This window comes from Lissotriton helveticus, chromosome 2_1, assembly GCF_964261635.1.
Source record: "Lissotriton helveticus chromosome 2_1, aLisHel1.1, whole genome shotgun sequence".
NCBI lineage: Eukaryota > Metazoa > Chordata > Amphibia > Caudata > Salamandridae > Lissotriton > Lissotriton helveticus.
Genome location: NC_136059.1, coordinates 694,190,608 through 694,205,826, shown reverse-complemented (window position 1 = coordinate 694,205,826; position 15,219 = coordinate 694,190,608). Strand labels below are relative to the sequence as shown.

General features: G+C 45.7%; 1 protein-coding gene across 1 annotated transcript in view; it reads left to right on the top strand.

Moving 5' to 3' along the window:
* The window catches only part of SKIC3 (SKI3 subunit of superkiller complex), a 1,397,627-nt gene that overhangs the window by 752,988 nt on the left and 629,420 nt on the right, over positions 1-15,219 (top strand). The window contains exon 20 of the mRNA XM_078675399.1: positions 562-697. Coding sequence (XP_078531525.1) covers positions 562-697 — 136 coding nt within the window. The remainder of the gene's footprint in view (positions 1-561; positions 698-15,219) is intronic.

The window sequence follows — 15,219 nt, the reverse complement described above, 5'->3', positions numbered from 1 at the left end:
CACCTCTTGATTCAGCTGCTTTTTGCCTTTTGTCTAAATAGCAGAACAGCATGGAAAGTGTGTAAAATGATCGCCATTAATCTTTTTCTACTTTAATCAAATCTTACAGAAGTGCCAACCTATTTGCATCCATGCACACGCTTGGCATACGGTGGAACTGGGTTCCTGAAGGGAGGTATTTGAGTGTAGGGAAGTTCAACAAACAGTGGGGAAATAATGAAAAGTAAATTGACAGAATTAAAGAAACGGGTCCAAGGAAGGAAGTTTTGAGTAATAAAGAAGGGAGAAATAATTGACAATACAAATTAAGAGGGGAGGAAGGAAATAAACGCACATTTCTTTATATGCTCTGAAATGAGCCTAACCAGTAATATTTTTACAGAGCAAAAAAAAAAGAGTAAACACCGATTACCACTGAGTTTTACACTTTTTGATAACGTTGGATAACACTGAAAAAATACACCAGAAAATCATAGCAAATGGAAACTGAAAATATAAATATAATGCAATTTATTAACTTTTTTGTATTTAAGCAATTGCACTGAAATATTATTTCTTTAGGTGCTACAGCAGAGCTTTGAAACTGCAGTCTTCAGCAAATCTTTGGTGTGATCTTGGGATTAATTACTATTGTCAAGCAAAAAACTTAACAGACAAGAATGGCGATGTCCGAGAGTTACTGGAAAAGTCTTTACAGGTTTGCATTGTTTTACTACCGCCATATAATGTAAATTATCCAGCGACTGTTTTTTATTACTGTGCATGTTGTTTTTGTGTGTTAACTACTGAATTCTGAAACTACAGGACCCCCACCCTCCAAATATACTTTTTCTGAAGTAATAAATGTAATGTCCTTAATAATGATGCATCACATATCTCGGGGATGAAGGCCATACATCAGGGCAGCCCATCATAGGTCTGGTTACTGCTTATTTCTTGTAAGATCTTGACATACTCCCCAGGTGCCAGCTTGGACCCAAAAAGATTTTACCATCAAATCTCCTGTGGGCTGCTCGTTGTACAGAGCAACAGAACGGAGCCTAGTATAAGCACCACCCCTGTTACTTCGTCAGTTCCTTTCTTCCCATGCCTTCTGGTGCTGATCCAGAACTCCATTTGCAGTTTTGTCAGTCTCCCAACAATTCCTAATACAAAAATCCAGGGTGCTAGGGGAGGATCTCCCCTAAGATTAAAGGTTTCAAACCTTGTCTCAATTGTAGAAAACAGATGCCAGACACGGAGTCACAAGAGGCATGTATATAGTGGTTGGGCTCAGGACATTTGTGCAACAAGTGTGCCATTGTGCACCTCAGTGTGATTTGGGACCAAGAATCAAATATGTACAATAGGGCACACAAATAGTCACAGGCCACATGTACGTCCCACTCCTGCTCAGAGTTGAGAGTGCAGACTAGTGCTTCCGAGGTTGCTTCCAAGAGATAAAAACTTAGCAGTCAAAGCCCTCTGGTAAGCTATAAATGAAGTTCGAATGCAAACACAAGAAAGCGAAAAGGGACAACATGAGCCACTGTCCATCCAAATAGAAGGTGCGAGGGATCACTATGCAAGTCCGTCTCTGGCCAGATCTCCAGAAATTTCCCAGGCCACCAACAACACCACAGCAAATTGAATGCCTTCAAGTGAGCTCAGTTGGTAATCTTTAGGCTTCCTCTGGTGCACCTTCGCGCGACAAGGATCCCCAGGGTTCCTCAGTTGCGTTAAAACAGGTGGAGCCATCCTTGGCTCCGTCTGACTCCTTTGGACTCATTACAGTCTCTATACTGCCTCCGGTGCAGGCTTCCACCCTGCTGCATGACATTCATTGATCCCGCCCATGTTGACACCGTTGCTCCCTTTCATTGAGGCCCTCATTAACACTTTAATGGACACTTGGTTAAAGCCTGTCTTGTACCCACCAGTGAACAGGCAGATGGCCCGACAGCACAGACCAGCACCTGGTGAATCTGATGTGTTCACTAATGATTTTCTCACTAAACATGCCACTTCAGTGAGTCTGGCTTCAGCCAACATGGTGAACCCAAGTTCATTGCCCACAACACCTCAGAATTAAGAGTCTAAGAAGATTGAGGCACTTTTAAAGTGTTCAGTTTGGCTAGGCTACCATTGAGATTGGTCAACACAGTCCGCTTATTGGGCCAATATATTCATGCCCTATGGGACTAACCCAACAAGATCTTGCTGACCGTTCCAGAACATCTTAGGACCTTACTATTTCAAACCATTCTGGATGGTCAAGTGCAGCCAAATATATGAACCGTGCTTACCTTATTACTACTGATTTTCGGGGAAGGGCAGTTGGCAACGGTGTGGTTATTCCCTTTCATGCATGTATATGCCCCACAGGATTGTCTGAAGACATACATTCCTCTCTCCTGGATATGCCATTCAATAGTTGATACTTGTTTGTCGAAAAACATGTTTCTGCATTGGAACATTTCAAAGAAGCTAGAGCCATGGTACGCTCCCTGGGTCTTTTGATCCCTGGTGAACCGTTTCTTTTGTTTTTCAACTTAGAAAATTCCAAAGCAACGTCTGATCTAAAGGACTGGCATATGGGCAGCCTCAGCCTTCCCAACTGCTGCTGTCATCGCCTCTGCCCTTTCGGGAATGGGGATGGGGATGTGGATCTGGTAGGCAACTTGCAGGCCTACGATGGGAACATTCCTCCCAGTACTCTTTTCAAATTGTGACCAAGCCAATTTAGCCTGAAATTTCTGACAAAATCCCACCCTGTGGGAGGCACGATTAAGCATTTTCTCCATGGGCGGCAATCAATCGGGTATTTCGAATTGTTCAGCATGGCTAGGCTGTAGGAAGCTGGCTCTGTATATACTATACCAAAGTGAGGTATAGTGTGCACAGAGTCTACTGGAATCCCAAAGGTAGGCAGAGGTAAAAGTTAGATAGCACCTCACTGTCTATTTGTGGTAGTGTGGTCGAGCAGTATGGCTTTATCAGAGGACAGTGTCAAGCATTTGTTGTACACACTCAGTCAGCAAACGAATTCACACACTCAAAGACTGAACTTAAGTAAAATCGTGTTTGTTGGTTAGTACATTTTTAAAGAATTTCTTTAGGTTTTTAAACTCTACACTTAGAAACTTTTCCAAGTAAAACAGTCAATGTTATCGTATGGAGGAAAATAGTGATTTCGGTTTTAGGGTAAGTATTTGGTAGTGGGAGTTGAGGTTCTGGGGGTAGACTCAGGGGTCCCCCAGGGTCAGGGATGCACTCTTGTTACACCCTCAGCGGCACTAGCGTGGCCGGGTGCAGAGTGCTGAGGCCCAATATTATGCAATGTGGAATAGGCAGCTTCCGGTTGGTGGCTGCTGACGAGCAGGCCACTTGGTTGTGGGAGCAAAGCTCCCAGACATCAGCTCAGGGCAAATGGGAAGAGAAAGTAGCACCAAATGTGCACCCTCAGCAGCACTAGAGCAGCCGGGTGCATGGTGCTGTTTGGATGTCGGGCGCCCTGTTGTTTGCAATGGGTAACCTCTGGTTTGCAAAGGCACTGCAGGCTTGGGGACAAAGGTGTTCTGGGTGCGACCACCACTGCGAGAGGTAAGTTGGGTACTGATGCAAAAGTGCATCAGTAATCTGACAAAAAGTGGGGGGGCTACTGCAACATAAACCCAACTTCTCACATATGCCCTTCTATTTCTTTCTCCTTCATCAACTCTTCATCCCATATCCGAGCGAATCTTAGGGAAACACCTGTCCATTCTGCTGTAGAAGGTGCAAGTTTTATTTTTCCATAGGAGCCATCAAGAGTGTTCGGGACCCAGAGAAAGGATAGAGTTGCTACTCTTCATGTAGCCTTCCTGCTGTCCCACAGACATTACCTGTGGTTCAAGGTAGGCCAGGAACATTTTCAATTAGCCACCCTCTCATTCACCATATCAGTGCCCTTTGAGTGTCCACAAAAACGAAGGCAGTGGTTACTGTCCGTCTTTGGAGCTTGGGGTTTCCCCTACTTCGAATACTGGCTGTAGAAGGCAGGCTAACCACAGTCGGTCGTAGAGCATCTTGAGAAACGTCAAATCTCTTGACATCGTACTGGCCAAAAGTCGTGACTCCCTTTTACATTGGACAATTTGTCTCCCTACCTGGGTGGGCTGTTAATGGTAAAACATGAGATAATTTCATCCAAAGGACTCCTTTGATTATCATGCCTGGCTGTGTCTATTGTCCTCATGCATTTATGAGACTGTTCTCTGCAATCCACGTCCCATCCTGGCTGAGGATTGTGGAGTAATGAGATGGGGTTGTAACTGAGTATTGCTGCTGGTCAGCTGGGATGAGGAAGACACATGCGCTTCTTCAATTCAATTGGTGAGGTCCCTAAATGGATTTATGTTTAACAGCCTGAGTGAGACAGTGTGGATGCCTTGATGGGAACCTTGCTTTTGAGACTCAGGCTGTTGCCTATTCTCCTGGCTAACATTCTGCTGGCTTTTGTCATCTGGGCATAGCCACTATGAGGGTTGAGAACCACAATACCATTCTCCTGCACTTGTGGAACTACAGCAGGTTTCTGTGGTTTGGCTACCCCTAACTGCCGAAGTCGTGCTGCCTATCAATGATTTATTAATAACTGTACTGTGAGAAATTATTTAGCATCTGCCTGGGGCCCAGCAAGGGAAAGGTGGAACATGAATTCAAGGAAACAAAAATGGTTCATGTCATTTCCCCAGCAAAAGTATAAATATTGTATTCATTAATATTCCTTTTGTACATGCTGCCTGACTAGTGTGGAGCCTGATGCATTCTTTTGTTTCCCAAAAACATACTTAAAAAAAGAAATGTGAAGGTCCCAAAAGTTGCTGAAATTTAAAACAATGCAGGTGGAATATTTTGCAAATAACTAGAAGGGCAAGTTAAAGTTGTGTTGCTTAGAATAGGCGGCTAGGTTTAGTGGTTACGTGGTTGACTAATTCTTTGTAAATTAGCTTAATGTAATAGCCTGTTAATCAGCCCCCTCCAATTTTCATTCTCCAAGGTAGACATGGTGTTCAACATTGCCACCAGAACCATAGCCAACTTGCCTGGTCACATTGCCACATCTCTCATCATGCATCGGGGTGGCTGCCCGTTCAAAGGTACCCCACTACAAATTGTTAAGAGTTGTGTAAAAAATGGTTGCCAGTACCTCTCAAGCCCTTTGCTAACATCCTACTACACAATACACCCTCGAGGAATCTATGATCCATCTACCGAAACTTGCTGGCCACAACCAAAGCACCTTGTGCAGAATTCCAGTTCCTACACCTATACCTTCTAGATGTCTACTATTGGAACATACTGCCCCCTTAGATCTCAGCCTGCCTCATCCTTGAGGGATTCAACCATTTTACTATTTGTAATGAAATTTGGTTTTGCCCCCTTATTCTGTCCGAATGTTTCTTTTTTTGATCACCTGGTTTTTGGCATGTTTACTGTGGTTGAGACTCACAACAGGCGATGTGGCTGATTACATGTGTCCACAGGTGGCAGGGCTGTGCATGGGAGACTGCTGTCATGCGCAGCCTAGTGACTGCGCACAGGTAGCCTGCACAGGGGGGACTCTGCAGTATTAGATATTGTAAAATTAATGAAAGTATCTTTGAAAGGTAAGCAAATCCAATAGTCGTAGGTGTTCTTAAGTAGGTTTATTAGTTATAAGTTAGGTAGTAAGGAAGGCCCCACCGGTAGCAGCATCCAGCTGCTCATCCCCACTCACTCAAACGGACCACACATTCAAACCATGCATACACGAACATTCTAATGACATCACACACACAGGCTGAGCAGCAGGTAAGGAGACGACCAGAATATAACACATCTCCCTCCTTTAAAGCAATGAAAACAAAAGAAAGCAAGAGAAAATAAATACAGTATGCCCTGATGATGACAAGGTCAGGATTTCAAATAAGCAGTTAACAAAAATAAATGAATGACTACAAATAAAAATTATGAAATAGCAATATAGCATAATATAGGAATTCTTGCACAAAACATGAAAAGAGGCATAATATCACCTTGTGCAAAAACCAATGCAAAAACATCACATAACAATTCAATCTGACAAATTAGACCTCACATAACCACCCTCCCCCATCACAAACCAAAACCCTAAATATCACAAATCATGTCAGTTGGCCAGACTGTCACGAAAAGCAATAAAAAGGAAACTAAATATAAATGGCGCCCCTAAGAATAACAAAGACAGGACGCAGCAGTTCTAAGCTAAGCAACACACCACACAACACAGTCTACAATAGAAATATACCCAAAACACATATCAAAGGGGTACATAACTCCCCAACACACGGGATACATGACTCCCCGAAACACACCTAAAATAAAACACACAGCACAAGGTGCATGACTCCTAGTGCATGGGGTACATGACTCCCCAACTTAATGTACTCAAGTTACAACACTCTGCACGGGGTACATGACTCCCCAAATGACTTTTCAAACACATACCAGGGCAAAACATACTTCAAAGGGTACATGACACCCAGCGCACGGGGTACATGACTCCCGAGCGGCTCTCTGTATAACTGAACACCTCTAACTGACGTGGTTCAACAATATAAAACATGTATAAAACTGAGCATGAACAGAACTGAGCACTCTGCAGCCCCATATAATTCAACCTGAAACGGATGGAGCACCTAAAAAAATGACACTTTACTCCAGGGCTCGATGTTGACCCCCGATTACCGCAATAAACATTTCCAGTGTCTTCAACATTGCTCAAAGTTGCCGCCTCACACAAACTGCTGAAAGGTTGGTACCATCCAACTTTAACATCGGGCCCGATCTTTGCCCCCGACAACACGTAACTTGGTCACTTTAAACTGGGACCCGATCGTAACAATTAGCACCAAAGGCATTACAGGTTTCCAGGCATACCAGCCACGCAATGTCCATCACTGCTTCACGCTGAGGCTCGGTCTTTACTGTGAAATTCCGACAGCCCCGATAATTAAATCAGCAAGTTTTAAACAAATAGGGCACACAAAGTCCAACGCTTGAAACATACCTTTAGAAAGAATGTCTTCAGTAGGCTGTCAGATGTAACATGACACCGGTGGGGCATCAAAAGCGTTGCTTGTCTTTTTTTTTTAAAGCTTCTCTTCACATCTTTGTAGTTCCATGTTTCAAATATAGTTCCTGTACGCGTAGTTCTTTCACGATCGTCGCCACTGTAAAATTGATGAAAGTATCTTTGAAAGGTAAGCAATTCCAATAGTCGTAGGTGTTCTTAAGTAGTTTTATTAGTTATAAGTTAGGTAGTAAGGAAGGCCCCACCGGGAGCAGCATCCAGCTGCTCAGCCCCACTCACTCAAACTGACCACACATTCAAACCATGCATACACGAACATTCTAATGACATCACACACACAGGCAGCAGGGAAGGAGACGACCAGAATATAACATATATTAATCTGGGGTAGGACATATAATGTTAAGGTACAGTCACTGGGAAAGTCAGTGTGGTTTACTGTCTTGTCTGCAGTGACAATTTATTGTGCATATGGAGGAAAATATGCCTTAGAACGCAGTTTCACTTCCTTTTGACCTACATGGTCCAGAGACTTATGTAAATGGAGCAGAAAATATGCACCAAGATCAAATCTGCAAGCGTCAAGAAGGTTTTTGTTCATTTTTAGGGGTCAGCCAGAATTGTTTTATTTTGCTGGCTAAACTCAAGATCAGAGCCCAGGCCTTTTTGTCACCTTGCTGGGGCAAGTTAATTGCCTTACTCTCCTGAGAAGAAAGGGATGGGGAAGAAGATTCTGCATTCATTAATTAGCTGTTTCACTGTACCAGAGATGGGCCAGCCCAGGCCCACTAAACAAAGGAAGGAGCCCCAAAACCTTGGAACCAACAAAGGAGGGAGGATCCTCTTTGTTTTTTTTAAAAACTCTTTTTATTGTAATTATAATCAAGGCACATGTTGGTCAAATAGTACATACAGACAATCACTTCAGACATCATCGGCAATATGGCAGTGTGCGCAATAATGGTACACACAGAATAGCAGAGTACAGAGTTCCCCTCATGAACTTCCCGTCCCCCCATCATTGTCCTCTTCCGACTCACTGTCCTTCTGTGTCCTTGGTGGCTCACAAATGTACCCCCTGAATTTGTTCCAGGCCCCCCAAAGCCTGCTCCACTTCTGAGGACCGCCTCGATTAATGAATGCTGCTTTCCCGGCCACCATGGCCGTGTCTAGATCCCCACACCATGCTGTGCGTGTTGGCGACTCTCCCGCACCCCACTTTTGTGCTATATTGCGCTTTGCTACCATTATTCCCAGTGTGGCCCACGTTTGCGCCGGGCGTGTTAGATCATTCGGTTCCCACACATTCAGTAAGCATCGTCTAGGCTCCGGCGTCAACGAAACCTCCACCGTCTGTGATATAATCTTCGAAGTTTTGGTGGGAAAGGTCCTGGCATTGTAACCAGTTAAAGGCAAAGCTGATCCTCCCTCCTATAGATCCTAACCTCGGTCCAGTTTATGCACTGCGGCCGTGTTTTCATCACCTGGCCCCCGCTACCAGCGAGACATTAGGAGAGCGACATCACCCCCTCTAATTCTCTGGAAGGCCAGAACAGGGTCTGGGATGCCAACTTCGGGCTCCTGATGCAAGTATCAGCAAGGGAGTGCCACCGCCCTCCCTCAAAAGGAGGAGCCTGGGATCCAAACCCTGGGCCCCGGCACCAGGAAGGTGATGGGGGAACACAGACATGCTCCTCCCAGTAGTGATGGGCCTGGCAGGAGCGGGGACCACAACAGACATTTACCTCCCTGCCTGGTGGAGCAGGCAGCAGAGAAGAGCTGCCGGTTCTCACGGCAGCAAGGGAAGATGCTGTCTGCACGGGGATCCCAGCCGGAAATGGGCTCCCCAGCTGCACTCAAAGAAGAAGGCATGTGGAGTGCCCTAATGGGAGCAGAACCCCCTTCCCACACAAAAGGCAAAGAAGGGAAGCTGCACTGGAACATAAAACAGAATGTGGTCCTATGTTGCTTTTATTCTAGTTCAGCGAGGACTGGGCTTATCAGTTCAGGTTGTACTGTTCCCATTGGAGCAGGGTCAAGACTGATTTGCATAGCTATGTCCAAACTGAGGTGGCATAGAGGGATTGAGCGACTGCCAGTGACTGAGATTATTTCAAGCACTCCATCTATCACCTTGCTGTTTTTGCAGTATACACCCTAAGTACGACAGGGTATATATATATATATATATATACCCTGCTCCAAATTATAACAAACCCCTTCAGTATTCCCCTGAACAATTACATTCGGGCTCCATGCTCATTTACCAGAATGCACACATAGCTTTTATCCAATGAGCAACTGTAGGAAGGTGGATATCTGACTATGGTTACCCCCAACTTTTTGCCTAGTGTTTTGCTGGTTTTTGACTTAGTTGGCCTGGGATCCTGCTATTCAGGACCCCAGGCTTCCTGCTCTCTCTGTTAAAATGGACTCCATGTACCTTAGGTACATATCTAATTGGATACTGAGTCACCTTATCAGTCCCTGTACAGTGTACCTTAGGTACCCAGGGCATAGGTGTACCCAGGGCCTACCAGGGGCTGCAGCATGTATTATGCCACCCCTGGCTGGCCATCCAAAACTGACACAACTGGCTGCTAAGACAGCTGGGGCAAGGTGGTGTAATCACCCTTTGCTGTAGATATAGTATACCTATATCTAACCTCAAAATGGGCACATATATTCCTGTCAGTCACTCCTATGGCAGGCCTTATCAATCCTGAGGGTAGAGTGCTTGGAATTATGTGAGATGGTGCTCTGGCATGAGCTGAGCCCGTCTGCAGCTTGGGGAACCAAGTCCTAATAGTTGTTCCATGATAACGCTATACCATATACTCTTAAGTGCATTATAATCCTCGCGGTTAAATGCTAACTTTGGTATAGCATTATCAAAACATGTCGAGTAAGGTGTCATACGAATTGGAATACTACCCCCTCGCCAATTCTGGCGACGGGGGTAGCATTCCACCCTTCTAGAGGGACACGCCATGTATGTAACTGTGAACCCCGGTAAAGCCTTGGCATCACAAAATAGATGCTGCCAACACAGACACAAGTCTGACCTCCAGCTGCTGGGAGTTCTTCCAGCGAGGGAGGCTTGGACAAAGGGTTTCCTGCCTTGGGAGGTGCTAGCACCACCCCAGACAGGATTTTGTGTATTGGGTAGGGCAGGCCTGAAAGGAATGAGACATGCCCGGGGCACACAAGGTGTCCTGTGCATACACCGGTTCAAACCAGTTGCTGGGGCATCCCTGCCCCAGCTCTGGCGCGAAAACCGGACAAAGGATAGGGGGTGTAGCCACCCCCCTTCCTGGTCTCACCCAGGGGAGGGACCTAGTCAGTAGTGCAGCCCCCTTTAGGAGAATAAAGGTAGGAGCTGGTCCCATTCCAAATTAGATTATCCTGAACGACTTTACAAGAAGAAACTCTGGACTTCGACGTTCTGCTCCACAGAAGACTGAAGAATCTCCCTTGTGGGCAAGGAGTGTCCACCCTGCACAAGCAGGCACCATCAAGCGTCCAGCAGCTTCACTTTGTCGTCTTCCCTCGAGGATCCAGACTTCAGAGCCCGACGAGACCCGGACTCCCAGACCTCTCCGACCTCTACCTACATCTGCAGCACAGCTGAGATCCGTGGGTGTGACGAGACACGTGGGACTGGCCATCTTGAAAGAAACTGCACTTCGCTTCCAGCACGACTTCTGAGGTAACCTCGACGAAGTGCTTTGGGGACTGAGAAGCCCCAGCCCCGAGCAGCTCCTGCACCGAAGACCAGGCCTCCAGCGTCCACGAGATCTGCGCGGGGCCCTTCTGCTTGTTTGCTGCTTGACGTGTTGTCTGGTCACTTGCCGGCTGGCTAGTGGCCTCCTAGACGACGAACTTCCAAACCTTCACTGCTGGTCTGGTTGCTCCAGACTGGCCCTTGCTCCCTTCCAAAAGAGGAGCACCCCGGACCCTCCTGGTCCACTCCAGACGCCGTTTTCACTCACCGCGTGGGTTGCCTTTGCCAAGGCCTGTTGACGCCGATTCCGGATCCAACACCGCCGACAGCGAGAGCCTGCATGGGACAGCTCGTGCCTCCATCCTGGTAGTCGAAGACACCTCCTGGTCCACGTGGCTGCAGAGACAAGCGTCCACTCTTCACCTGATCGCGACGACAGCATCTGGTTCCTTCCTGGTTCCACACCGGTCACTGGCTAGTGACTTTGAACACTGTCCCCTCTGCTTTCAGGTCCTCTTCTTCACCGATCCACCCTTGGATCGCACCGGACATCTTCCTCCTGGTCGCCTGCAGCATCTTTTCCTCCAGGCTCCCTAGACTTCAACGCGAGAACCCGACACACTTTGACACCTATGCACCCGCAGCCCGTGGGTGAGGTAACAAGAGCATTTCGGTGCTCTAGGGTAGTTTAACTGTCCTAGTGTCCAGTTCCACAGTCGTTTTAGTTCTAACCAGTCAGGGTTGTCCGTACTCACCTTTTACTTGAACTGTACTGTCCATAGACGTTGTTACGCATCTCGCGTGCGAGTTCACACTCTGCACATGCGTCCCGTGGGCCTCCTATTACTTACCTAAGGTGAAGATAGCGTAGTCCTAGCGAACCTCCAGCCTCTGGACAGCTCCATTCTTCCTATCGACTTCCACATTCCACTTACTTAGTATATGGTTTGTCGTGCCCCTGGGGCACCATTGTAATTTTGTGCAACTTATTGTATTTTTCCTAAGAGGTTGTCATGTGCTTAGCCCTCTGACCTCATAAAGAGTTCAGAGGTGTTTGTTATTAATAAATATACTGTTTATTTTCATAACAACCTGTGTGGTGTCCTTTCATCTGGTATTCAAGGGGTTGTATTGTGGTTAAAACAGCTAGCTTCACATGCCAAAAGAGTTTAGCCTAAGACTGCTTTGTCCATGCTACCATTAGGATAGCTGGTCTATAAGGTTGACTTACAACCAATCACCATTTGGACTGATACAAGGTGATCACTAGAACTAGTGAGCATCATATATCAGGCCAACTTCTCACATTGGTGTGCAGCGGTTGGGATTTGAGCTTGCTGTTGTTCTTACCACATATAATCTTGAAATATCATTTGAAAGATCACATAAGGTACTATAGGTACATATAACAAGCTTAGAAATACTCTGAGTTCTACTGAACCAGCTGTTGTAGTAGAAAGGGCCTAGCACACTCTGACTACAACTCTTAGCAAGGGATCAGTAGGAAAACCCATAGTGTAGGTAGGTGCATAACTTACACCTCACTAGAAAGCATGTCTACCCATGGAGAGACTTCAGAGACTCCCCTAGTGGTTAGGGACCCTCCACAGGTCCTTTCCAGATATGCAGCTGTCAGTTTCCAGGAGATGAGACAATTGTGTACCTCCAGGAAATTGAAACAGGGTTCTAACCCTACCACTCCTTTTCTGTTAGGTCTCTTAGAGACATATGATGCTATAGGGCTGCTGACACAGACCCCTCTAATCCAGATAGGAGCATGCCTGCCTTAGAAGGTACTCGTGGTGATCCAGACCTCCCTGAAACAGAGGATGTAGATGAGGAGGAGGAGGAAGAGGAACCATCTGGGGATGAGGCAGTCAAAGGTCCTGTAGTAGTCAGCAGACTTACCAGGGCCAACTTAGACATGCATAGGGAAGGAACTGGGGGACCCCCAGTGCTAATCCTAAGCAGGCCTAACTTTGGAGTTAGAAGAGATAGATCTCATTCTAGGGACTCCAATAGATCTGTGCACTCTTATGCATTTGCTCAGAGGAGAATGACTTCCCCTCAGAGGAGAGAGCATGAAGCAAAGATGAAGGAGGCTAATCTGAGGATCCAAAGGGAAGAACTTGCCCTTGCCAAAGAGAAGCTTGCCTTTGCTAGAGAGCAACAGTTGAGTGGGGTAGTCCCCACTGGTGGCAGCAATATCCCTAGGGATAGAGAAAGGGGTTTTGATACTAGAAACCTGAGTAAAATAGTGCCCTCCTATAAGACAGGAGATGATATCCACAAGTGGATAACTGCTCTGGAGAGGGCCTGCAAAGTACAGCAGGTACCCCAGAGTTAGTGGGCAGCTATATTGAGGCTCTCCTTTGAAGGCAAAGGAAGAGATAAGCTCCTCACTGTTAGAGATGAGGATGCTAATGACTACCAAGTCCTGAAAAATGCACTGATTGATGGGTTTGGCTTAACCACTGAACAGTACAGGTTAATGTTCAGAGACACCCAGAAAACTCAGGCTCAGGATTGGACTGATTTTGTAGATTGTGCTACTAAGGCTCTGGAGGGCTGGTTATTGGGAAGTAAAGTTACTAATTACACAGGATTGTACAGTCTCATAATGAGAGAGCAAATCTTAAATAACTGTCAAAACCAGTTTTTGCACCAGCACCTGGTGGACTCTGACCTGACCTCTCCGCAAGAATTGGGTAAGAGGGCAGACAAATGGGTCAGAACCAGGATTAGGCCTAAGAATCAGGGTGGTGACCAAAAGAAAGAGACTACCAAGCCTCAAGAGAAGGGTGGGGATACATCTACAGAGAAGACTTCCCCAGGGCCCCAAAACTCCAAGAATGGGGGTGGGTCCCAAGACACTTCCTCTACCCAGAAGGAATTCAAGGGGTTGTATTGTGGTAAAACAGCTAGCTTCACATGCCAAAAGAGTTTAACCTAAGACTGCTTTGTCCATGCTACCATTAGGATAGCTGGTCTATAAGGTTGACTTACATCCAATCACCATAAGGGTTGTTTGGACTGATACAAGGTGATCACTAGAACTAGTGAGCATCATGTATCAGGCCAACTTCTCACAGCAACTCATCTATGAAATGTATTTTCTGTAACTATAGGTTCACACTAAACCTTGCCGATGATTCGAGCCATGCCTGCCAATGAGTTACATTTCTCTTTTTTGGTCTTAACTACCACTCCCCAGTGAAACAGCTATAATATTTTTAAATTCATTACGGATAATATCCCTGATGTCTTATTTCTAACGGAAACATAACTGAATAATTGTTCGAAACCAGACATAGTACAACATAGCATAGCACAAGCCCTTCCCGAATGGAACCGTATTGTCAAATGTAAACAGATGGATATAATAATAACCAGATTTATCTAGTGCAAGGCGTATCCTTGCACTAGAGACAGGCAGCCCAAAAGCCTACCACCAACAGTCCAACCTACTAACCGAATACGAGAACGGCAGACATTCTACTTCCTTCCTGCCCAACATGACTCTGTTCCAAAGTGGATTGGCATCCATTCCCTGGACTAAGAATTTAGGGGGAGATAGATCCAGAGGGGACCCTACTTAACTTTCCCGAGGAGTCCCCTATGTTTGTACGGGATGTCAGCATTGCTATTGTTTTTAAAACAATCTACATCTGCACCATAAAAGATCTTCTAGTGCTGACAGTAAAAGCATGATTTTTTTCTTTTTGCCTGTCCCATAATTTTTCCTTCTCAGGCTCAATTATCTATTGTTCTCCTGGATCAGATGACGTGCATTACAATGCTAGCGGAAGCAATCAGTCCCTTTGTGCTTAGATTTATTATCCCTGGGGATCTTGATCTCAATTTTGAAGGTATAAATGGCACTGGGGAAGGTAACCTTACTAAAATTATTTAAGCCTTACAACTTATTCAACTGGTTAAACTATTCATGCACAATGCAGTACTTACACTTGACCCATTTTTGTTTCTCATCTTCTTACGTAGAATGTATATCTGTAATTGTCTTCGGCCTGGGCAGATCACCATGCTTTACCTAAGTTCATTCAAATACATTATTTGGCTCCTGCTTATTTTGCCTGTGTTTCAGTACTCAGTCCATGCTGCTACTGGTAACTGAAGAACCCGAGAGACCCTGTATAGGAGGGGGACTGCAGCACTCATTCTGCTTTACCTGGGTGCCACTTTTAACACTGTATCCTATTGTGCTCCTGAGAAGACTCAGTGATTGAGGCATCAAGACATCACTGTTTCTACTCTTTCCTAGCTTAGTGTTAGATGTAGTACAGATGTATTCTGAATGAAGGTCACCAGCTTTTGAAAAACTAAAACCTTGCAGTGAGCCTTCTCTGAAAATGCAGTGCCAATCTTTAATGCCCTGCTAGCTAACTTAATAACTGTGCCC